The sequence below is a fragment of the Lemur catta genome, chromosome 23, assembly GCF_020740605.2.
Source record: "Lemur catta isolate mLemCat1 chromosome 23, mLemCat1.pri, whole genome shotgun sequence".
NCBI classification, from domain to species: domain Eukaryota; kingdom Metazoa; phylum Chordata; class Mammalia; order Primates; family Lemuridae; genus Lemur; species Lemur catta.
In genome coordinates, this window is record NC_059150.1 from 11,219,141 (window position 1) to 11,242,580 (window position 23,440).

A 23,440-nucleotide genomic window follows, 5' to 3' on the forward strand; every position below is an offset into this window, starting at 1 on the left:
CTTGTTCCCTGTACTATGGGATGGCTCCACCCTCCAGAACTACCTCTCTTCCAGGGAAAAAGAGAATTGGAGGAGGATGGGGAGTGTCTTCCCAATTTGCTTTCCTCACTGGAGCCAACTTCAGCTTGGCTTGGTCCTGTTTTTCCTGAAAGAATAGAATTGGACAGACAGGACTTTTGAAAGGACATTGCTCTTCTCACCTACCCAGATATTTGTTTGTTTAAATAAGGGGACAGATCTCCCCTACTCTGTTGTGATTCAGCCTAATATAAAGTTTTCCTCTGGTGCTGTGCCTACGTACAGATGGGGGAGGCGACCTGGGAGTGTACAGAGCAGTTGAGAAAACCAACCTGGAATAGAAAGGCTTCCAGGGCAGGCAGCACGAGAGCAGCCTGAGATGGAGGGCCACGCAAAGCACTAAACAACCACGAGTCACGCCCAGCACGCCCCTCCGTGAGCTGGCTGGGTCAAAGACTTCTGAAAGCCTAGGGGTGGCAGGGAAGTCCCATTGGCCAATGCTCCACCATGGCCCCCAAAGGCACCTCCCCCATCTCCAATGCATGTGGCTGTTGGAGAGTGACCAGGCAAGATCCACGAGCCACAAACAACCTGAGGAGACAGAAGATGACCTCTCCAGGAAGAGGGAATATATTGTGCCTCTAAATTCCAGGAACTTGGAAAAAGGAGAGACAATAACCACTTTTATTATCCAAATTCTAGAGGAAATGATTCTGCACGACGACGACAGAACCTACTAGCTGCCAGAGTGGATAAGAAGTCACTCCTGAGGGTGGCCGTCCCGCCAGACCTGCGCAAGAGCCCTGAGAGTCGGGTACTGCAGGCATCGTGCTGTGCCCAGTCTGCAGGGACACGGGTGGCCCCGGAGCTCCCAGGAGGAGGCCGGGCCTCAGGTCCCCCTGTACACAAACTGCAGAAGAAAACCCTTCCTCCTCCGGTGAGATCGACCAAGGCTCTGCGCTGGGCAGAGGAGTGTCCTCGGGCTTCATCGGGGCAGGCAGCCGACCACGGGGTCCGGCCGAGGGGGCACGGGCACAAAGTTCATGGGGCAGAGCAGCAGCGGGCACATCTTCTCGTGTTCCCGCAGCGCCTCGGTCAGGTGCTTCAGCTCCTCCGTCAGCTTCCCGATCTCTCTCCGCAGCCCGGCATTTTCCTGCTCCAGGCACTCATATTCCTGGGGAGGACACAGAACGGGTAAAATCGGCTCTGAAATCGTATTCCCTTCTTCCGTCCGCTGGGCATGCTCACCTCCCGCCCAGGAAAGCTGTGTCATCGTGTGTGTTCCCTCCACCACTCAGATTTATTTGCTTAATGTCGCCCTCCTCTCACCAGGATGAAGGAATCATCAGGGCAGGGATTTGTTTTTTGAATCAACTTTATTGAGGTATAACTTACATAAAATAAAATGCATCAATTTTAAGTGCATAATGCAATGAGTTTTGACAAATACATACACCTCTGCTCATCAATATACAGAATATTGCCACCACTGCAAAAACGTCCCTCCTGCCCCTGTGCAGTTAGTCCCCTTAACTGCTGAGCTGCTTCCCGAAGGTCACTATTGGGTTCATGGCCATACCCCCAGCACCGAGAACTGTACTTAGAATGTAACAAATGTTTGCTGCTTTCACGAATATATGTGCTGCTGAAGCGAGCACTTGCACGAATAAATGAATGAAAACATCCCTTGCCCTGGCTTTGCTCCAGCACTCATCTGTTATGTTTCCACTGTATCAGGGTTTACAGTGGCTTAGAACTGACGGGGATCAGAGAGACCCAAGCCACACAATATAGAAACCTTCCATGTGTAATTCTAGCTCAGACATCCACTTGTGCTGGGCACCTCCTCCTTTAAAGGACAGTCCCTGTCATTTCTGAGCTGCTCTATTAGAAAGCTCCTCTTTGTACTGATCCAAAATCTCCCTATCCTTCAAACCCACCTGTGGGCTTGGTTCTACCTACTGGAACCACAAAGAGTAAATCCAATACTTTTTGAAACATCATAGTTCTTAAAATGTTAGGAGACAGCCCCATCCCACTTCCCCTTAGGTATTTTCTGAGCCCAGCTCTCTCAGGTCCTCTGAGTTCCCTGTGTCAAAACTTGCAGCCCCTCTATCCCCCTGGAGTTCATCCCTGGCACACTCTAATTTTCCAGAATCTCTGAGAAAATGTCATTCCCAGAATGCAGTGCATGATTCTGGGGGCTTTGCAAAGGGCAAATGCATGGTGATGGGCTCCCCTGTGCTGGACCCTGGCCGCTGGGGAGTCTCCCACAGCTTGCCCAGAAGTGCAAGCTTCGTCTGCACGAGTTGCTTCTCTGTCTATGCTCGGACGATGACTGTTGTTGTGGAGCTTAAGGGTAGGGCTTTACATCTGTCTCCAGTGAATTTCACTCTGTTCACCTGGGCATCTTGGAGCCTAGCAAATCTTTCTTTCTTTCTTTTTTTTTTTTTTTGAGACAGAGACTTCCTCTGTCACCCAGGCTAGAGTGCCGTGGCATCAGCCTAGCTCACAGCAACCTCAAACTCCTAGGCTCAAGCAATCCTCCTGCCCCAGCCTCCCAAGTAGCTGGGATTACAGGCACATGCCACCACACCTGGCTAATTTTTCTATTTTTATTAGAGATGGGGTCTCACTCTTGCTCAGGCTGGTCTCAAACTCCTGACCGCAAGCAATCCTCCCACCTCGGCCTCCCAGAATGCTAGGATTACAGGTGTGAGCCACCGCACCCGGCCCGCAAAATCTTTTTGAATCTCAATTGTGTCATTTCATGGATGTGTGGTCCCACACAGTTTTAAGCCACCCACTGGCTTGATAAACGGGTCTTCCTTTTCTTCATCCAAGTCATTAGTAAGTTCTACAATACACAGCCAATTGCAGGCCCTCTACAGGCTGACAATCTTATTTAAATCTTGCTAAAACGTTGTTGTCATTCATTTCTAGCTTACAGTTAGTCTTTGTTGTCCCAAGCTGGTGACACAACCTTAATGTCCATTACCCTTTTTCTCTTACTAGTAATTTTTAAGAACTATCACTAAAGAAATCTGATCTTCTTATGGCCCCTGAAGGCACATGCAAATTCTCAATCCTGCTGCTTTGCTTGTGCAGTTCTCCTCAACTGGACTGCCTTCCTCCTTTGCTGTGTGGGCCCAGTGCAAGCCCACCACCTCCAGGAAGGCTTCCCTGATCACAGCACCTGTAGGAAGCACGTCTTTTGTTATCTGTTCTATTCAGTCTTGTACCTTGGTCAATCTCATTCATATTAAATAATGCCTCTCCCCAAAGATCAGGAATGCATAGCACCCAGGAACTTCTGCTACCCTCTGCCGTACCCCTGCCAGATGGGCCACAGTGCCAGCATCTACGTGCTCAGTGGCTCCTCGGCCCTCATCCTTTGACTCCTTTCCTTACCCTGTTTTTCTCTCCCTCCCCCTCTGGCACCGTCCTCCCTGTCAGAACCAAGGGGTCCGGAAGGGCTGCATGCGGAGCCCATCTGAGCCGCTCCTCAGGCAAGTTTCCAGGGTGGTCTGGAACACTCTCCAGGCCAGCAGGCCTCCGCCTTCTCCCTGCAGGCTGCCCTGGGTCAGTCTGGCTTCAGTGGTGCACTGGCCCTGTTCCCGTCAGGCCTCCTCTGGCCTCTGACAAGCTCTAGCCCTGGAGTCAGCAGTCTGCAAACCCAGCAACAAGCGCCCTGCGGGCAAGGGGAAGGCCTGGATGGGAGGAGGGGGGTGGCGGCTGAGGATGGAGAGGATGAGGGCTGAGAGAGGCTACAGCGCATGCGCGCGCACACTCCACCCTGCAACTGGAAGTGACCTGCACCTTGAAATGAAACGGAGCGTAGACTTGAATGGTTCCAGCAAGCGAACCTTTTAACCAGATTCCAAAGAATAGAAAGCTCTCTTCCTTTGGCATAATATTCCAACTACCTTTCTACAATTACTGACGCTCCGAGCTTCGAGCTTGGCCTCCGGAAGCCACCACGAGGAGCCCTGAGGCCTGACGCCTTCCTGAGGTTCCACCGCTTTCCCCAAACCCCTGCTCTCAGCGTCCGCAGAGCTGCGTCACAGGCCACCAAGCAGGCCCCTCATCTGCCTTCTCCACGGGGACTTTCTCTCCTGGGATTTAAGTGTGACTCATAAACCTGCGGAGGGACTTTGATTGAGCTGGAAGAATAAAAAGAAGAGAAGTCGAATCTTCCGGTGAGACCACGAGGAGCAGGGAGAGAAGGAAAAAGAGGCCAGAGACCGTGAATGGGAACAAAGGGGAGAGAATGAAACCTGCTTCGTGCTGGGAAGAAATTACTGGATTTAACGCAAACAAAAAATAAGCACAGAAGATTAAACCCTTTGTCATTTCCAGAGAGATGATCAGTCTAGCTCAAATCCCGCCGAGTTTCGAACCTTTGCCACAGGAGGGTCTGAGGTTACTGTGCTGTCTTCCTGGGTACTTGGCCGGACACAGTTTCCAAGCAAAGAGCTAGAAATTGGAGGTGGTGAAATCACCGCGAATCCTAGTTCTGCCTCAGAAATTAAGCTGCCTAAGGCAGTGGTTCTCAACTAGGACAATTTTGGCAGTTTCCAGGGGACATTTGGCAGTGTCTGGAGACAGTTTTGCTTGTCACGGCTGGGGGTGGGGGGGATGCTACTACATCCAGTGGGTGGAGGCCAGGGATGCTACTCAACGTCCCGCAGTGCACAGGACAGTCCCCACCAACAGGAATTATCCAGCCCCAAATGTCAATAGTGCCGAGGCCGAGAAACCCTGTTCTGGGCATCTAAGAGTGGTTGCCTAGGGGTCCTGGGTGCCGCTGAGGCAGAAGACAGGAGCAAGGACTGGGAAAGAAGCTGATGTGGGTACCGGGGCCAGAGATGACAACTAAGGTGGGAAGGAACAGTAGGACAGGCAAAGGCAAAAGGACAGAACACAGCCACACACAGAGCCCATTTCACAAGTTAGAAAACTGAATCTCCGAGAGGTCCAGTGACTTTTCCAAGGTCACACAGACTCAGGATCTGATCCCTGACTCCAAGGTCAACTTGCAACAATTCTCATGCAACATCAACAATTCTGCTTTCAGTTGGCAGTGCCTGGGCCCAAATTTCCCCATGGTGGTTACCAGAAGTAAGAGGCCGTGAGACCTTAGGATTTTTACAATAAGTCTATTCCCAAGCCTTAGCACTTCCCAGCAGAAAAACTGTGTCACCAGCAAGGGCTGTCCACATTAGTATCATCATCAGTTTCTAAATCAAGTGGGTACTGACATAAAGCAGCGTCTTAGAACATGCAATATCTGAAAAAACCATGGCAACACATAACACAACCATATTGCCCAAGGCATTTGTCAGTTTGTGACATTTGGGGCTCTTGAGGATGGCATCGCTGCTTTCCTTTTCTGACTCAAAATTCTTTCTCAGTCTTACACCTTTGGGTGCCTGGTCGAACCAGTCTGATCCACTTCTGAGCCACTTTTCAGCTCGTGTTACAGACCTTGACTGTTCGCTCGGGCTGTGATTCGCAAACGTGGACCCGGGCATGCACCTAACGTTCAGAGATGAATGGAGGTTGAAATCCCCACCAGAGGTGTAAACAGGCTGAAGAGATGACTTGCAAACCAACAGTGAACGCTGAGGTGCGCACACACATCACTGCTGTCCCACAGGCAGCCACCACTACCTTGAGGGGAAGCTCTAACCGAAAGGTGCCCCAGCCCTTCCCGCTCCAGCACCTGCTGGGGCTCCTCCCCCTCGGAGGTCCCGCCCCGATGGGCCGTCCTCGGGAGGGCAGGGAGGTGGCCTGGAAACTCTTTAGAGCTGGGGCTGGAGCTGGGGCTGGAGCTGGTGGGTGACAGATGCTCAGGAAGAAGTGGGGTGTGTGAGTGAGGTGAGCGGGATTGCAAAGTGGACATTTTAAACAAGACTTGTTATAAATGGTCCGCCTCATGGTATTCAGCAAAGGCAGGTACAGGGCTTGAGTCACTTGGATATTTAGGAGTGTGACCCTACGGTCACAGGATGGAGGAACGAATGAGTAAAGCCACTTGGATGGGCCACTCCCTCCAGCAGTGGCAGGCAGTCACGGCTATCAGGTGGCTGTTTTCTGGGCCCCTTGGTGGCTCTCAATGAGCTGGCCTCACTCCAGCTTTGAGGAGGTTTCCATGCGTGGTGTCCCCCTCCTGGATGTGGCCTGGGAGCCCCAGGGGTCCCGAGTGGCTTTCTGCTAGGACCCACAGCAGTGTGATAGGTGTTCTGCGCTCAACTCACCAGAGCACAGAAGTGCTCTTTGCTCTGTTTTTCAACCAGACCCTCCACCCCAGTATGTAGGTTTAGCCATTCGGTGTCCTGCCACTGAACTGCGGGCCACGCAGGACACAGATCCCCAAAACTGTGGCGCCCTCCTGCAGGGAGGCTGGGGATGAGCAGGGAGAGGATTATTCATGTGCTGCCCTTCGGTTTGGAGATGACATTCCTGTTATTCTGCAGCTGGTTTGAGACGAACTTCTATTTTCCCAAGCCAGTTGCCTGCCCGTTCACATGCTCTTGTGACCAGTGACACCTGTGTGTGGCTAGTGAGGGTAAGGTGAGGGTCACAGTTGGGGTCTGCATACAGATGGAGCCACTGTCCTGACCTCGTGTTGCCCAACAAAGCTGGCCTGGCCGCAGCGATCTGTCAGCGGTACATAAGCCTGACCCATTCCTCTAGCCTCACCAAGACAGGGGAGAAGGGAGTGTTCCCCTGCGGAGGGACTGAGCTTCAGACCAACCCACCCCATTTCTGGAAAGGGTAGCTGGCTTAACTGTCATGCAACACACTCTCGGGGCAGGAGAGCAGGCTAGGAACCCTTACGTTACCTTCTGTGGTAGGCAGAATAACAGCCCCTCAAAGAAGTCTACATGCTAATCTCTGGAACCTGTGAATATGTTTCCTTACATAGCAAAAGGGACTTTGCAGATGTAATTAACAAGTGTAAAATGGGGAGATTATCCTGGATTATCTAGGAAGGCCCAATGTAATCGCGAGCATCTTATAAGTGAAAGATGGAGTCAGGAGAGTCAGAGAAGATGTGACGATGCAAACAGTGTCAGAGTACACAGCATGAGAAAGATGCCACTGGCCATGTCTGGCTTTGAACGTGGAAGGGGACCACAAGCCCAGGAACACAAAAGCCTCTAAAATCCAGAAAAAGCAAGAAAATGCATCTTCTCTTGAGCCTCCAGAAGGAAGGTAGCCCTTCTGACCCCTTGACCTTAGCCCATGGAGACCCATTTCAGATGTCTGACCACCAAAACTGTAAGACAGTAAATTTGTGTTGTTTTAAGCCGCCAGATTTGCAAAGAAATTATTACAGCAGCAGTAGGAAACTAAGATAGTTTCCTATGGAAATCCTGTGCATCCCAAAGACAGGAATGACATCTTCCTCCTCTCTCTGTGATACCTTGATATTTGTACAATGAATCTACTCTGCCTTGCTCCATGAAAGATCTTGTCCAAGACACATAGTCTAGAAGCTTCTTGAGGGGTAGGGCCCTGGCCATCCAGCTGTCACGTGGTCTGAATATAGGGCCATGCACTGTGAGCCACAGGTCCCTCTGGGGGCTATTTGCTAAACATGAAGCTAGAACCACAATTGCTTCCAGAGCAAGGGGGAAGGATGAAAAGACACAAAAGGCATCGCAGTTCTTCTGTGGACATTTTACAGAACGAATAAAGGCTGGAAGGACCTTCCCTGACCCTAGTCTGGAGACCCCCGTCTCCTCCTCGAGTCCATCCTTCCTATTTCCAGGAAAGAATCTGACAGGTATAAGCTATGCCACACCGTGTGAAGTTATATTAGTGGGTCACCTCTCCCTGGAGCATGTGCTTTCTGAATTTGTTCTCTGTTCCTTGTTAAAAGAGTTCTCAGAGATTGCTCTTCTCTCCCCATAACACCTCATAGTCTCTGTGCTGTCAATGCCCCAGACTGGCCTTGCTGAGACAATCTATGGCAAGAGAGCATGGAGAAAGCAGGAGAGAGCTCAACTAAAATCTCTAATTACGCACACTAACCCTGGGCAAAGACAAGAACACAGAACTGTCACCAATTTCCTGGATAGATTCTTGGATGCTTTTGAGGCCAGTTCCTGGTGTGGAGCAGTTCCATGTCCTAACTGTGGAATTATGGGGGCTTATGCATAAGGGTCAAGGAAAATGGGATGGTTTAGGATAAATCCTAGACTCCTGACTGGAGTGATGAGAAAGATGGAGCATAGTTAATTGCTCCATTAACTATGATTTGAAGACAGTGAGAAGAGAAAGTCTCAGGGTAAACAGACATAACGCTCTTTTGCCTGCAGCAGACCCACCTGGAGACATCTACACTGGCATCGAAGTTAAGGGGTCTAGAGTCCAGGGCAGGGGGCCTGCCTGGAGTAATCAGTATGGGAGCTGATGCCGGAAGAACAGATTAATCTATTAGATTAATCTTCCGGGATGAGAAGAAATGAGGGCAGAGTCTGAAACCCTGGTCAATGCCAACATTTAGGGAAATAGAAGTAGAAAAGCTAACAAAATAGTGAAGAGTGTCAGGAAAACTAGGAACCAGTGGTCTTCCAGAAGCATAAGAAGGGGAGGCTTCAAGAAAGGATAGGTCAAAGATGCCAAATGTTCCAGCAAGGTCCAAGATGATGGGACCATAAAGAGGGCCCTGGACAGGGCAGTGCCAGGACACTAGTGGCCGAGGTGGGGCAGCTTGTGTAGCGTGCATGCACGTTGGCTATGTGTGTGTGTGTGTGTGTGTGTGTGTGTGTGTGTGCGCGTGCGTGTCGTGTCTGTGTGCACAGGCACGTGCGTTGGGGTGGGGGGCAGAAATGAAATCACAGAGGCTCGAGGGATGAACAGGAGCTGAGGACACAGAGACAGCAGGTGTAAGCTACTCTTTTTAAGAAGTAGGGAAACTAGGGAAGGAAAGAAATGGGGCAAGAACCTGAAAGGGAATCGGGGTCAAGAAGAACCTTTGTTTTATAACAGAAGAGACTTGAGTAGGAGAAGTACCCACTGGGTGAGGGAGAAATGAAGATGCTCGTGAGCAAAGAATCAGAACGCTGGGTTGGAATGACCTGGCAGAATTAGACAGTAGTGTTGCTGAATTAGTGATAGTGAGGACAGTGATGTCACCACCCCCACATCCCCACAAGGGCGGGGGATGGCCCTTCCTGGTTGCTCCAAGGTGGTCTGCCCCCGATCGCGCTCTCACCTCGTGGAGTTTGTCGGCCTTCTGGGTCTGCTTCTTCCGACTTCTCTGAGCAGCAACTCGGTTTTTTTCTCTCCTCCGGACCTTCCTGTCATCATCCTCAGGGCTCTGGGAGGAAACATTAGGGGAGGTGTGCTGTTGAGGCCCCATCTCTCTGCATTCAGCATTGCTCACTGAGGTTCGCATGCTGTGTGCAGTCTACAGCAGTGCTTCTTGCGACAGCAGTGGGCCAACAATAGCCCCTTGTCAAGAATCACTGGCTGTGGCTCTGCTTAACTGTTAAACCCATGACCACCTTGAGAAATGTGTGGGGTGACCACCATTTAAAAGATGAGGAATAAGAAACTCAGAGAGGTTAAGGAACTTGCCCCAGGTATCACAGCCAGTAAGTGGGTGAGTGGGAAGTGGAACTCAGGTCTGTTGGTCTCCAAACCAACGTTCATAAACCTCTACCCCACAGGGCGTGTGCCTGGAAGAGTTGTGGTGTCAGTGTCGTTCAACTGAGACTGGGAAAACCAGGGGGCATCAGCTCTCTGGAACTGGCTGTTTGCCAGCCCTTACACACAAAACAGGTACTTTTGATACTGTGTGCAAATCATGATGACACTTATAACCAATTGCAACCACCTAACTCTGCTGACACACCAAATGATCTTAACCCCCCACTGACATTGTACTCATTTGAACAATGCTAGACTGGCATTTTGTTTCAGAGATCAGAGTGAATCAGAAAGCAGATTTATGGTGCATCTTGAAAGCTCTTAGCTGTATGTGAGATTTGGCCACACTTAGTCAAATCCTTTAAGAGTGATCATAAAACAGACAGGCAGAAAAATGCATCCACCACAGTAAAAACACTTCATTCAGTTGTAGAAAACATGGAAAAGCACAGCAGTATTTGCTTTCCAGAACTTGTAAGCAAAGACATCAAAGGTGAAAAAATACTACCCTTAAAGAGTTTAAAAGTCAAGAGGTTAGTGGGGTACAAACACAAGAAAGCCACTCAGTTATTAATAGTAATGGAAAGCAAATATTGATAACCAAAACAGTGGATATATTCAGTTATCATTTGAGCTGGTCTTGAATTCCAAATAAGAAAGATGCAAATCATCTCCCCAAGTTATTGCAGGTAAGAATTTTCAGCATATACAAGAATTATAAGGGTTTAAAAGGAGAAGAATAAGTAACACACATAACAAATAGAAGTGGCCTGGAGACAAAGCTTAAGGGAACAGAGACAGGTGTCAAAATGTAGTCTTCCAGAGGCAAAGAAGTCTTGATAAATATAACCAGAACTTCTCGGGGGAATATGTGACATTAATGACAGAACTTCAGCTTTAGAGTCACACAGGTCCTAGTTTTGTCTCTTAGTGTCAATGCAGCCTTGGGTAAATGATTTAAAGTCTCTGACTTTTCAATTTCCTCATTTATTGTAAGTGTGATTCATTCATTCTTTCAGTGTGTATTAACTGAGCACCTACCATGTGCCAGGCATGTCCTAGGCACTGTGGCTACAAGCCCTACACAAATGGTCAGTGATCTCTGCAGCCTTCATGCTAACAGCCTAAGGCTTAGGGTTGGCATAGATGAGATTTTGTCCCAAAGCTCCCAGCCCACAGTATGCCCTCGAGAAGTTACTTGCCTTTGTTGAGGTTGCATTTTTTTTTTTTTTTGAGACAGAGTCTTGCTCTGTTGCTGGGGCTAGAGTGAGTGCCGTGGCGTCAGCCTAGCTCACAGCAACCTCAAACTCCTGGGCTTAAGCGATCCTACTGCCTCAGACTCCCCAGTAGCTGGGACTACAGGCATGTGCCACCATGCCTGGCTAATTTTTTTGTATATATATTTTTGGTTGGCCAGATAATTTCTATTTTTTTTTAGTAGAGACGGGGGTCTCACTATTGCTCAGGCTGGTCTCGAACTCCTGACCTCGAGCGATCCACCCGCCTCGGCCTCCCAGAGTGCTAGGATTACAGGCGTGAGCCACCGCGCCCGGCCGATGTTGCATTTTTAAAATTTAATCCCCCATAGCGGTTTTCACCATATTGTGCTTCTTTGTTCTCCATAATCAAAAAGTCACAGGGCACAAGAAAGTAGCCCTCATACTGCTCTCTGGGAGCTGATAAGTCCACCTGGATTGGTCTTATCACCTATCACATATGGTCACACCTACAACCTAGCGGAAACATTTAATCAAGACAGAGAAGCAGATTTGAGATATTCATATATTATTAACCATATCTCATTTAGTCCTCAAAAACCCTGAGAGGTTGATGTTATTATATTCATTGTATAGCCTGGGGAAACTGAGGCCCGGAGAGGTGTGTGGCAAAGCTGAGGCCCAAAGTCAAGTTCTGTGTGACACTCTAGCGTCACCTGATGACACTGTGTGCCGGGTACCTAATTGGGAAGGGGACAGGGAAGAGGGGAAGTAAGGATGAAAATACTCAGTCTTCCTCCCAAGGCAGCTGGGCGCGAAGTTTCCGAATAGCCATCACTGAGGGCAACGTGATCCTCAGTTCCTGAGTGCGCAGTTGTAAATGTTGCCCGGACACAGCAGAGGACTGACCGGATGGGGGCGAGGGGTTTCCACCAGCGCTGGGGGTGGAGTCTGCCCACTGTAGGCCCCCCCAGGCTGGCCGGTCCCGCTTTCCCCATTCGAGCGGCAGGCAGAGGAGGGTGGATATTGGGAGTGGCTGGGGACGAGCCACCCCTTCGGGCTGAATTGTCCCTCTCGGCCCTCTGGCCCCCTCCCGGAGCGGCCGGGAAGGGCTACAGCGCGCAGGCGGCGCAAGGATGGGGCGGCCCCCGGAGCAGCGCGGGGCCCACGTGCAGGGGAGCTTGGGCCGTGCGCTGCCCAGCCAGGCGTCGTAGCCCTGGGGTCTCTCCACCTCCAGCGGCGCAGGAGCCATCCTAGGCGCCCGGAACACTGTGCGTGCGCCGGGGTCCCTGGACCGCCCCCACTCCCACTGTCTCTGGCTCTGGCAGCGCACTCCACCCCCGCACCTCACCGGTCACTGCCGGGGAGCCACAACACCTACCTCCTCGCCCCTCCTGCGCCCCCATCCCCACAACCCCGCCGTCCCCTGGCCCACTACCTGCGGCTGCGGCTGGATCCCAGGCGTCGCAACGCTCCTCTGCAGGACGCTGCAGGCGACCGGGAGCACTTGCGACATGCCGGGCGCTCCTCCGGCCCGGCCCGCCCCGTCGCGCAGCCTCGCGGAGGAGCTGCCGCCCGGCCCGCCGCGCCCTGCACGCGGCGCTCTGCCTACAGACGCTGTCCCGCCGCGGGCATCCTAGCGCCGGGCACCTGCCGGCCGCGGGCCCTCCGCCCCGCCCCCTCGGTCTTCCTTCTCGCCCTCCAGCTCCTCCGCGCCGCGATCGCCCGGTGTCCCCACCCCCCGGTCCCAGCCCGCCCGCCGTCCTTCCCGTCCACGAGGCTGCCCCGCCCCCCTCCTCCCACCCCCGCCTCGTTTCCTCCTCCCCCGCCCTTTCGCCGCACCTCGGGGTCCTAAATCCCACCCCTGTCGCGGCTTTCTGCTGGGGCCCCGCGCTTCGTGGAAGTCACGTGGTGGCTCCGAAACTCCGCAGGGAACGTGAAGCCCACCCACGAGAGGCGACGCCAGGGCGGGTGGGGGTCAGGAAGGAGCGACGCAGCCTTTGGGGTCCTTGGCCGCTGTCGGGGAACTGGGGTTGAGAAACTCAAGTGGGTGGTTTGGGGTTAGTGGTTTTCTTCCCGGTCCCATCACGGCATCTTCCTGCGCATCAGCCACGCCTTCCCGCCGCCCCCCGGCACGGGGGTCACAGACTCCGGGGACTTTCTCTGCCGCCATCAGTCATCTGGGCGCCACTCTCACTCCTGCGGCCCCGGCGGCGCAGGCCAGGGGAGGGGACAGCCGACCGAGAGCCACGGGCGCCCCAGGGCTTTTCTGCGGGGAGCACCTACGCTTCTTTTCCCGGTCCCGCCGGCCCCCAGGGTGAATTCCCTGGGTGGAGGGTGCACGGAGGGAGGTTGTCCGGGACAGGAAGGGTGACGGGCTTTCCTGAGAACGAATCTGCCACGTTGGACGTCACTAATGACAGGTTCAGGGATCTGGACCCTCCGTGTTAAGGTTAAATGGACCAAATCCTTTTTCTTTGTCAAGATTAAAGTGGCAGGTGCCCTGCCTACGGGTGAAGACGTGTAGTTGCGGCCACGCTCGTGCCAAATCAGGGACCGAGTAGAGGTACAGCTTGTTCCTCTCCACCTGCTTATCAGTTAAAAGATGCGAAGTCAAGATTTGTACATGGTCCCAGCAGAGTAAAATCTAGCGGTTACGGGTTGTGGTCTGCTTGCTGTGAGCACCAGGAAAGAAAGATAACCGCGAGTCTGGCTGGGCGGGTGGGAACCAGAGCCGAAGGGCAGAGGTGCCTTCCGAGTGTGGTCGCTTAAGGCTCGCGGGCAGCAGCGGGCACGGGGGACGGGCATTTCTGATTCCCAGGCCGTGCACCTGGCCCTCCCTCAGGACTTAAGACCCACCCTCGCCAAAGCTTTGAGAGCGGCTTGAGTGAACTTGGGGGCCTGGCTGCCGGCAAGAAAGCGAGTGGAGAGTCTTGCCGGTGTGAGCAGGAGCTTTGGCCAACTGAGAGGAGAGGAGGATGACAGAGGGTGGGCTCAGCTCTTTAGAGTCGTAGTAGTACCACACAACGCGCCAGTAAGAGTCCCACCTGCAAGGTGCACAATACAGTCATCTCTACTATCTCTCTTCTATTTCATCACCCAGCGTAATTCATGGTGGCCCCAGGGCTAATATTTTGCATCCCACCAGGTACACACAAAGCGCCTAGCACATGGCTCTTACACGCAAGTGCCCAGTACATTTATGGCAGTAGGTCGGCTGAGAGCACTCATTCTTGAAAAACTAAACGGTGTCTCTAACAAGATAGGAAAACCTCTAGGTCAAGTGGTCATAATTTTCAGAAGTGATTTCACTCCCCAATGTTGTTTGTGCATGGAAAGGGCAGGGTAAAAACACCGTGGGGACATTTAGGTGCACTCCCACGCTTCAGTCGGGTAGTGTCCTCTTTTCTGGTCTCCCTTAGCCACAACACATTCTAAGTCTTTCAGGGCTTCACCTTCCCTGCCTCTCCCCTCAGAGCCTGGGACAGTGTCCCAGCACACAAGAACTCTTCATACAGGCTTATGTTATGCAAGGGGTTCTTCAAAAATATTTAAAGGAGGAGTCGTGGTTAACTAGCGTTCAGGGAAGAGAACAATTTGACCTACATGCCATACATCAAAATGAATGGATTAAATAGATACAGAAATAAAAATCAGGGAGATAAAGCATAATTAAGTCCTTATTGAAGTCCTGGGGATAAGTCCAGGAGAGGATTTTCTAAGACGACATGTGATAGGAGAAATGACATTGGTAAGATCTGAACTATAGAAATGTGCCAAATTGTTTTAGATGACAGTATAACCAGAAATTGAAAACAGATTGGGAAAATGCAGTGCAAATAAGAAAGGGTTAAAATGTTTATTATGTATACACCCCATGAAAAAGAATAAAGAAAATACTGAGACAACCCCTCAAAAGTAAATTGCACAAGTGACATGAACTGACATTTCCCAACAGAGGAAATAATCAAGGAAAATAGTATAGGAAAATACATGTTAAAATAAGAATCTTTTAAAAATAATCAAATTAGTGAAATAAAAAGTTGTAGTATCAAATGCTGGTGAGAGTGTGTTGAAATTAGTACTTGCATATTTCACTGGCTTCATTGTAAATTGGCACAAACCTATTGGAAAGCAATTTTATTGTAACTTTAAAGAACCATGAAAGAGCCATCACATTTGACTCAGTTTTCCCACTTCTAGAAAATCAACCTAGGAAGATAAGATCATTGAATACTAGGGAGAAAAATACTGTATGCACTAGAAGTTCATAATAACACTTTAAGAGTGAAAAATTGTAAGCAACATAAATGTCCAGTGATGGATGAATGGCTAAACAATATATGTTGTCGCCACAGGGTAGAATACCGTGCGTCTTGAAAATTACAAGCATGCAGACAAATTTGCTACAGGGAAGATTTATTTGATATGAGGTAAAGTGAGAAAAAAAAATCAAGATATAAAAAGTACATGTATAACATGTACAGTATGTAAAAATGTATGCATCTGGGAAAAGATTGCAAGAGAACACACCAAGGTAGTAGCTTTTCTCTCATGGTGGAATTATAAATAATTTCTTTTAACTGTCTTTTTAAAGTTTTTGAATAATTGTTTTATTATGTAATCATCTTTAAACATTGCATATTTATATGTAATATAAATATGTTTTTATTATTACCTTCCCTGGCACTAAGCTCATTTGCCAATGCCAACACTTCTCTAAGTGAGTTACTCTAATACCAGCCAGTTTTCTTGCTTTTCTGTAATATTTTCTGGTTCATTTTATTGTCCTTAAGTCAAAAGGAAAAAAAAAATGAAGAGGAAGGAAAGATAAACAAGAGCAAATATTTCACATGTGTCCTTTTCTTCTTCTGCCTTTTGTTTTCATTTTATTTGTATTTTTTTTCCCTTGAACCAGGAAGAGAAATTATATGATTTGGCAATTTCCTATTAATACCACAGTGACCCTGGATTACATCTTTTGGGACTGGGGAGAGGAGGTGCAGGAGGTTTATAGCTCAGTGATCAAATCTTCTGGTGATTCACTTCACCAGAAGACTTTTTTGCAAACACACGTCCTCAAATGCTAGAAAACTCTGTCACTAGTTCGCTTTTGCTGTTCTCTTTTGGGGAAATTGGCCTTTCAGTAATTGCATTGTTACTGCTCTTTCTCAGAAGGTGGTCCTATGGGCTGCCGGTGGGGCTATTGAAAGTTGAAGGCAGAGTCCACTGTGTTTACCGGAAGACAGCCACTGTGTGTCCAGCACTGTTTAGGCACTGGGACACAGCAATGGACAACAAAAGATCCACAGCTCATGGAGCTCAGGTTCCAGAGGAGGGAGACAGACAATAAACAAAATTTAGTAGTAGCAATATGTTAGGTGGTGGTACGCTTGATGGAGAAATGAAAGGCAGGGAATAGGGAGTAGTGGGGCTGGGGCGGGGGCGGCATTTTTAAATAGCAAGGTCACGCAAGGCTCCTCTGAAGGAGGTGAGAAGGGGAGCCTTTGGCCATCTGGAGGAAGTGGTCTGGGCTGTATGACAGCAAATGCAAAAACCCCAGGGGAGCATGCCTGACCATTCCAGAAACTGCAGGAGGCTCATGTGGCTGGAGTAGAGGGCAGAAGGGGTGGATATCAAGAGATGAGGTCAGAAAGGCAATAACAGCCAGGTCCTGCAGGGCCATTGGGGTTACTTGGCTTTTGCTTGGGGCAAGATGGGAAAGCACTGGAGGCGTTTGAGCAGAGGTTTGACATGATCTGACTTAAGTTTTTTACAGGATCACTTAGGATCCTGTGTTAAGAATAGACCAAAAGGGGCCAGGAAGAGATGGGAGGTTCTAGTGACAATCCACAAGAGCTGGGATGATGGCTTGGAAGATGTTGGGAATGGTGGGGGCTCAGGCAAATTTACCAGAAAGTTAAGGAGCTTAAGCTTTAGGGCACTTCACTTGCACAGGCCCCTGTCACAGCCCAGAAGGAGCCCTAGCAATGTGTTCACATGGTGACATGTTTTAATACATAGTTCATTTGCAAAAATAGGATATTTAAACCATAAATGATTAAGACCCCAATATCCCCTTAGACCCCTCATATCTGGTGGTGTTGAAGTGCCTATGGACATTTGGGGGACCCAGCAAACAAAGGTTCAATCAGATATATTCATATATTAGGATATATGTGACAGTTTGCAGTCACTTCTGCTAGTTGCAGTCACATTTTTGCTAGTTGTATGGCCTCCAGGAAATTCCTACTGTCCACCATGCTAACTCACCTGATGACAAACATTGTACTGAGACATAAACATCCCCTATACTGCCCTGCACCAGACATATATGCACCAGGGGGGTGGAGGAGAAAAAAGATTTGAAATGACAGCCCCAGAAGCTAGTCCGTGAAAATTCTTCAAATCATCACACACATGTTAAGGTGTAAGCAGAGGATTCAGTTCTAGTTTACATCTCATCAAAACAGAATTCTTTCCTGTTAGAAATAAAGTCAACAATACAGCTTACACAATTATAAATGTAAAATAGGGGGTTTTTTTCTTTGTTATTCAGAGTGACATATTCGATAAAGTTTGAATATGACATTTTAACTATTTGGAAATATGTTATGAAACATTTCAATAAAATGTTAGAAATTACAGACTCCTGATGGGTTTGTATATGGAGAGCACCATCTTCTGTCATCTCTACATTTATTTACATATTAAAGCACTGAAAGAAAAATATATTGAATTAATTAATGAAATGTAAAAAAGAGGTCAAATAAACAATTAAAATCAATAGAAAGTTTTCTTAGACCAATAAGCAAATGGTCACAACAAATGTCAGGTGATACTAGAAGCAATAGTTTATTTAGAGGGAGAGATAAATGTCAAATGGAAGCAAAGAACAGGCTTTTGGATTGCTTGATGATCCAAAAATGAGGAAGAGTGGATCATATAAATACAACAGAAAAACACAATTCTTGCTGCTCTCAGCTGAAATAGTGACATCATTGAGGATAATGCCACCTCAGGCCACGACAATGAGGGCATGGATAACAGATTGGTTAATGAGTGTCATCGATTCTAAGAATATTTAAGATGCATCACTGGAAAAGAAAACATGCAATTCCCTGAAATATCACAACTCATATATAAAAACACTTAATAAGAGGTTTTTCCAAATCTGATAATTCAAAAAAATTACATGACATTACCAGTAAATGATGTGTTGTGAGGCTCAAAAAAAAAATTATCTAGATATTTTTCAAAACCAAATTTTCACCCATTACATGGAAAGACTGAATTTTCTTTCTAGTCTCTATAGCAAATGGGATTATGGAATCATTGCCTCATGAGTAGGAGAGCAAACAGCATGTGGCTAAAGAGTACAGTGTAAGAAAAAAGTATTTAACCAGCCTGAGCAAGAGCGAGACCCCGTCTCTACTAAAAAATAGAAACAAATTATATAGACAGCTAAAAATATATATAGAAAAATTAGCCGGGCATGGTGGTGCATGCCTGTAGTCCCAGCTACTCGGGAGGCTGAGGCAGGAGGATTGCTTGAGCCCAGGAGTTTGAGGTTGCTGTGAGCTAGGCTGATGCCATGGCACTCTAGCCCGGGCAACAGAGTGAGACTCTGTCTCAAACAAAAAAAAAAAAAAAAAAAGTATTTAAGAGCTATATCAGGATGTTAATTAGTAAAAATATAGCATTTTTCTTGATTTTCTGATATTTTTTGTATTTGTCAGCTTTTTAAATTTGTAAGTTTTGTACTTTTTTTTTTTACAATGAGAAAATTACTTTCCTAACTCAAGCTCTGTTGTTCAACATTCTGTGATACTGTGATAGAGGTGGGCAGGTATCTAGCACCTAATAGCTAGCTAACTTTATAAGCCTCAATATTTTTATAATACTTGGTCGTACATGATAATAAAATCTAGAATTAATCAAAAAGTATATAGAAGAAAAAGATTCCCCATCATCCAATCACCTACACAGAGGTAACTATTAATACTTTGGCATTTATTGCTGTCCTACATTTTTCTGTACAAGTATATGCATATATATGTATTTATATGCATGACATCATACCCTAACTTGATTTTTCACTTAAGAACATTATAAACATCTTTCTATGACCATAAATTTACATCCGCATCATTATTTGGAAATACGCATTGTCTCCATTGTAGAGCTATGCCATAACTGATCTAAGTAAGTCATTATTATTTTGTTCTCAATTTTTCCACATGGTGAAAAAACACTATTGTAAATATCATTGTGCCCACATGTGTCTGCACTTGTCAGATTACGGTGTTAGGTTTAATTCCTAGGAATAGAATTGCTGAGGATAAGGAATAGGTATATTTTCAAGGTATTCGGCAGGTATTGCAAAATGATCTTGGAATTAATAGTCCTACCAGCAGTGTGTGCAAATCTTAGTAGCTAAGTAGGCAACATTTTTTAGGTGGGCTACATTTCAGGGTCAGAAGAACTTCTCAACTTGTTGGATTCCTGATAAGGAAAAAGAAAACAGGAACAGATAATATAAGATAGGGACCTGTCCTCCAAGCCCCCAAATCATTTAAGGTTGTTTTAGCAACTTCCCTTCCATGGGCACTTCTCCATCCATCGCCTCCCTGAAGCCAAGCCGTGTCCCTGGAGCCCAGCAGCCCCCAAGGAGCAGGCAATACAGATTGACTCTCTGGGCTCTGCAGCCTAATGCAAAATGCATCGCCAACATTACTTCTCCTCCAGCAGGCTTTTCTCTCCCCTGGCTCTCACAGAGGAGATTAGGAAGAAATCAAATCAAACCTGGGTGTTTATCTCACCTGTACTAAGGGTATTTCCATTTTAAAAGGCAAAAATACAGATGATACAGAAAATAGCATACTTTTCGTCAATGTCTGACACATCCACATGCTTTTATTTTCTATATTTTTGGCTACGGCGCATTCTTTAAATTTGCACCAGCAATATATAAGTGATACCATGACTTTTCAGGCTTTCCGGCATTTGGTGTTGTCACTATTTTTTATTTTAGTCATTCTGATGGGTGTGGGATGATATCCTATCGTGGTTTAATTTGCATTTTCATGAGTAATGATGTTGAACATCTTTTCATGTGTTTATTTGCCATCTAGATATGCTCTTCTATGAAATGTTTCATTGTGTCTTTTGTGCATGTTATAATTAGATTATTTGTTATTCTGCAGTTGAGTTTTGAGAGTTCTTTATGTATTCAAGATACTAATCCTTTGTCAGATACGTGATTTGTAAATATTTTCTCCTACTCCATAGCTTGTCTTTTCATCCTTTTAACATAGCAAAATTTTTAATTTTGATGAAGTCCAATTTATCAATTTTTCCTTTTTTTTTTTTTAAATAGAGACAGGGTCTTGCTCTGTTGCCCAGGCTAAAGTGCAGTGATGGGATCATAGCTCACTGCAGCCTCAAACACCTGGGCTCAAGTGACTCTCCCTCCTCAGCTTCCCTAGTAGCTGGGACTACAGGTACAAACCACCAATTTTTCCTTTTATGAATCATGCTTTTTGAGTCAAGTCTAAGAACTCTTTGCTTAGCCCTAGATTCTGAAGATTTTCTATTTTTTTCAAATGCTTTACAGTTTTACATTTTATATTTAAATGTGTAATCCATGTTAATTTTTCTATAAGGCGTGAGACTTAGGTGGATGTTCATTTATTTCTTTTACCTATGGATGTGCAATTGCTCCAGCACCGCTTGTTGGAAAGGTTATCTTTCCTCTGTTGAATAGCTTTTGCACCACTGTCAAAAATCAGCTGGGCATATTTGTATGATTCTGTTTCTGGGTTCTCTTCTCCATTCCATTGATCAATGTGTCTATCTCTCTGCTAATAGCCCACAGTCTTCAATATTATAGCTACATAATAATTCTTGAAGTTGGATAGACTTATTCCTTCCACTTTCTTCTTTTTCAAGATTATTTTAGCTTTTCTAGTTCCTTTGCCTTTCCATATAAATTTTAGAATAATCTTGTATGTATCTTCAAAAAAACCCTTGCTGGAATTTTTATAGAAATTGCATTAAACATGTATGTGAATATGGGAAGAATTGATCAGGTTGAGTCTTCCAATCCACGAACATGGTGTGTTTCTCCTTTATTTACATCTTTGATTTCCTTCTATGGCATTTTATACTTTTCAGCGTACAAGTCCTATACATATTTTTTTAGATTTACACCTAATCATTTTTTGAGTGATTACAAATGATACTGAATTTTTTATTTGTCCATCCGTTCATTGCTAGTCTAGAGAGATTTTTATAGGTTTATCTTGTGTCCTGTGAACTTGCTGAACTCATTAGTTCTAGAAGTTTTTTGTAGATTCCTTGGGATTTTCTGTGTAGACAATCATGTCTTCTGTAAATAAAATAGTTTCATTTCTTCCTTTCTAATCTGTATACTTTTTCTTTTCTTTTCTTGCCTTACTGCACTAACTAAAATTTCCAGCACTATGTTGGATAAAACCTGTGAGAGCAGACATTCTTGCCTTGTTCCAGATCTTAGAAGGGAAAGCGTTTGTTCTTTTACCATTAGGTTTAATAATGTTAGCTGGAAGTTCCCCTTTATTTCTACTTTTCTGGGAATTTTTATCATGAATCATTGTTGGATTTTGTCAAATGCTTTTTCTGTATCAATTGATGTGATCATGTGATTTTTCTTCTTTAGCCTTTTAATACGGTGATTGATTGATTTTCAAATATCGAACCAGATTTACATCCCTGGAATAAACTCTACTTGGTCATGGTGTATAATTCTTTTTATATATTGCTGAATTCTCTTTTCTTATATTTTGTTGTTTTATTGTCTATATTAATGAAGGATATTGGTCTATATTTTTCTGTTTTCATACTGATTTTTGTCTAGCTTTGATATCAGAGTATTACTAGCATCATAAAATGAACTGAGAAGTATGTTTCTTCTATTTTTCTGGAAGAGATTCTATAGAGTTGGGGTTACTTTTTTAAACGTTTAGTAGAACTCTCCAGTAAAACCATCTTGGCCGGGAGATTTCCTTTTGGGAGTTTTAAAAGTATGAAGTCAATTCCCTTTGTAGTTATTAAAATTATCTATTTTATGTTGGATGAGTTATGATAGTTGGTGTTTTTCCAGGAATCGGTCCATTTTGTTCAAGTTGTCAAATCTATATTTGTACAATTGTCTGTAGTAGTCCTTTACTCCTTTATTATCCTTTGATATTTGGAAGTTCTCTAGTGATATTCCCTGTTTCATTCGTGCAATTCGTTGATGTTAGTGCTTTTTATCTTCTCTCTTTTTTTCTTTGACAGTCTTGCTAGAGGTTTGTCAACTTTATTGATCTTTTCAAAGAATCAGCTCTTTGTTTTAGTGGTTTTCTCTGTTGTTTTTGTTTCAGCTTCATTGATTTCTGCTCTTTATTATTTTCTTCTTTCTGCTTGCTTTGGGCTTATTTTGCCCTTCTTTTGCTAGGTTCTTGAGATGAAAGTTTCGAGACATTTGGTGCTATAAATTTCCCTCTTGGCACTGTTTTGGTTATTTTGCACAAATTTTGATATATTGTGTTTCTGTTCAGTTCAAGTTTTTAAAAAATTTCCTTCAAAACTTTCTATTCCCTATAGATTATTTAGAAGAGTGTTTAGTCCAAGTGTTTGGAGATATTCTTGTTACCTTTCTGTTATTGATTTCTAGGTTGATTCTTTGTGGTCAGGGAATACTCTCAGTGTGATTCTAATTCTTTTTAATTTGTTGAGGTTTGTTTTATGGCCCAAGAGATAGTCAACCCTGGTATATGTTCCCTGGGCACTTGAAACAAATATGTATTAGGTAAAGTGTTCTATAAATAGCAATTTGATCCTGTTCATTGGTGGTGCCGTTAAGATCTATATCCTTGTTGGTTACCTGTCTAGTTGTTCTATCAACCATTGGCAGATATCTTAATTTTTCCCTATTAGGTGTAAAATATTACCTTACTGTGGTCTTAATTTGCATTTCCCTGAGTTCTAGTGAGATTGATCATCAAATTAAATGTTTTCCTTGCTCTTTAATTATACTTTTTAAAACATATAGTTGATACTTGACCCGTTATTCAAATCTATTGTTTCCTTTTTCCTTATTTCTATTTTTTTCCTGTTTTTGTTCTTATTTTTACATACATAGTGACCTCTACCAGTGCATCTGAATAGAGAAGTCAGGAATATGTCCCTGGGTGATTCTCCTTATGTATTTCCACCTGGCACAGTGCCACAAGTAATTAGACACATACTCAGGTCAAAAACCTCCAATTACTTCCCCATTTTCTGGCAAATATAATGCTAAACTTTAGCCTGACATTTAAGGCCTCCATGGTATACTTCTGAGTTACCTACTCCACCTATGTCAGTGCCTTGCTATTCCCTGGCAAAGTTGGTCCCTGCTGCCACACTTGTAGCTATGCCATTCCCCTTGGCTACAATGCTCTTTGCCAACCAAAATTTTATTTATGCTTCAAATATGGCTCAAATGCTCCCTCTATGGAGACTTTTTTGCTCAT

General features: G+C 45.9%; 1 protein-coding gene across 1 annotated transcript; it reads right to left on the minus strand.

Annotated features, from left to right (window-relative positions):
- Positions 1-673: 673 nt before the first annotated feature.
- BATF3 (basic leucine zipper ATF-like transcription factor 3) lies at positions 674-12,463 on the minus strand. The gene is made up of 3 exons (XM_045536474.1): positions 12,340-12,463; positions 9,248-9,352; positions 674-1,192 (listed from the first exon to the last, which is right to left on the minus strand). The coding sequence occupies exons 1-3, from the start codon at positions 12,415-12,417 to the stop codon at positions 1,004-1,006; spliced, it is 372 nt and encodes a 123-aa protein (XP_045392430.1). The 5' UTR covers positions 12,418-12,463; the 3' UTR covers positions 674-1,003.
- Between the last annotated feature and the right edge of the window lie 10,977 nt (positions 12,464-23,440).

Excerpts from the sequence above, each read along its gene's own strand:
- BATF3 (XM_045536474.1), bottom strand. The coding sequence starts at position 12,417 with ATGTCGCAAGTGCTCCCGGTCGCCTGCAGCGTCCTGCAGAGGAGCGTT. Across the intron at positions 9,353-12,339 it reads GGATCCAGCCGCAGCCGCAG|AGCCCTGAGGATGATGACAG; the intron begins GTAGTGGGCCAG and ends GTTTCCTCCCAG. Across the intron at positions 1,193-9,247 it reads AGGCCGACAAACTCCACGAG|GAATATGAGTGCCTGGAGCA; the intron begins GTGAGAGCGCGA and ends TGTCCTCCCCAG.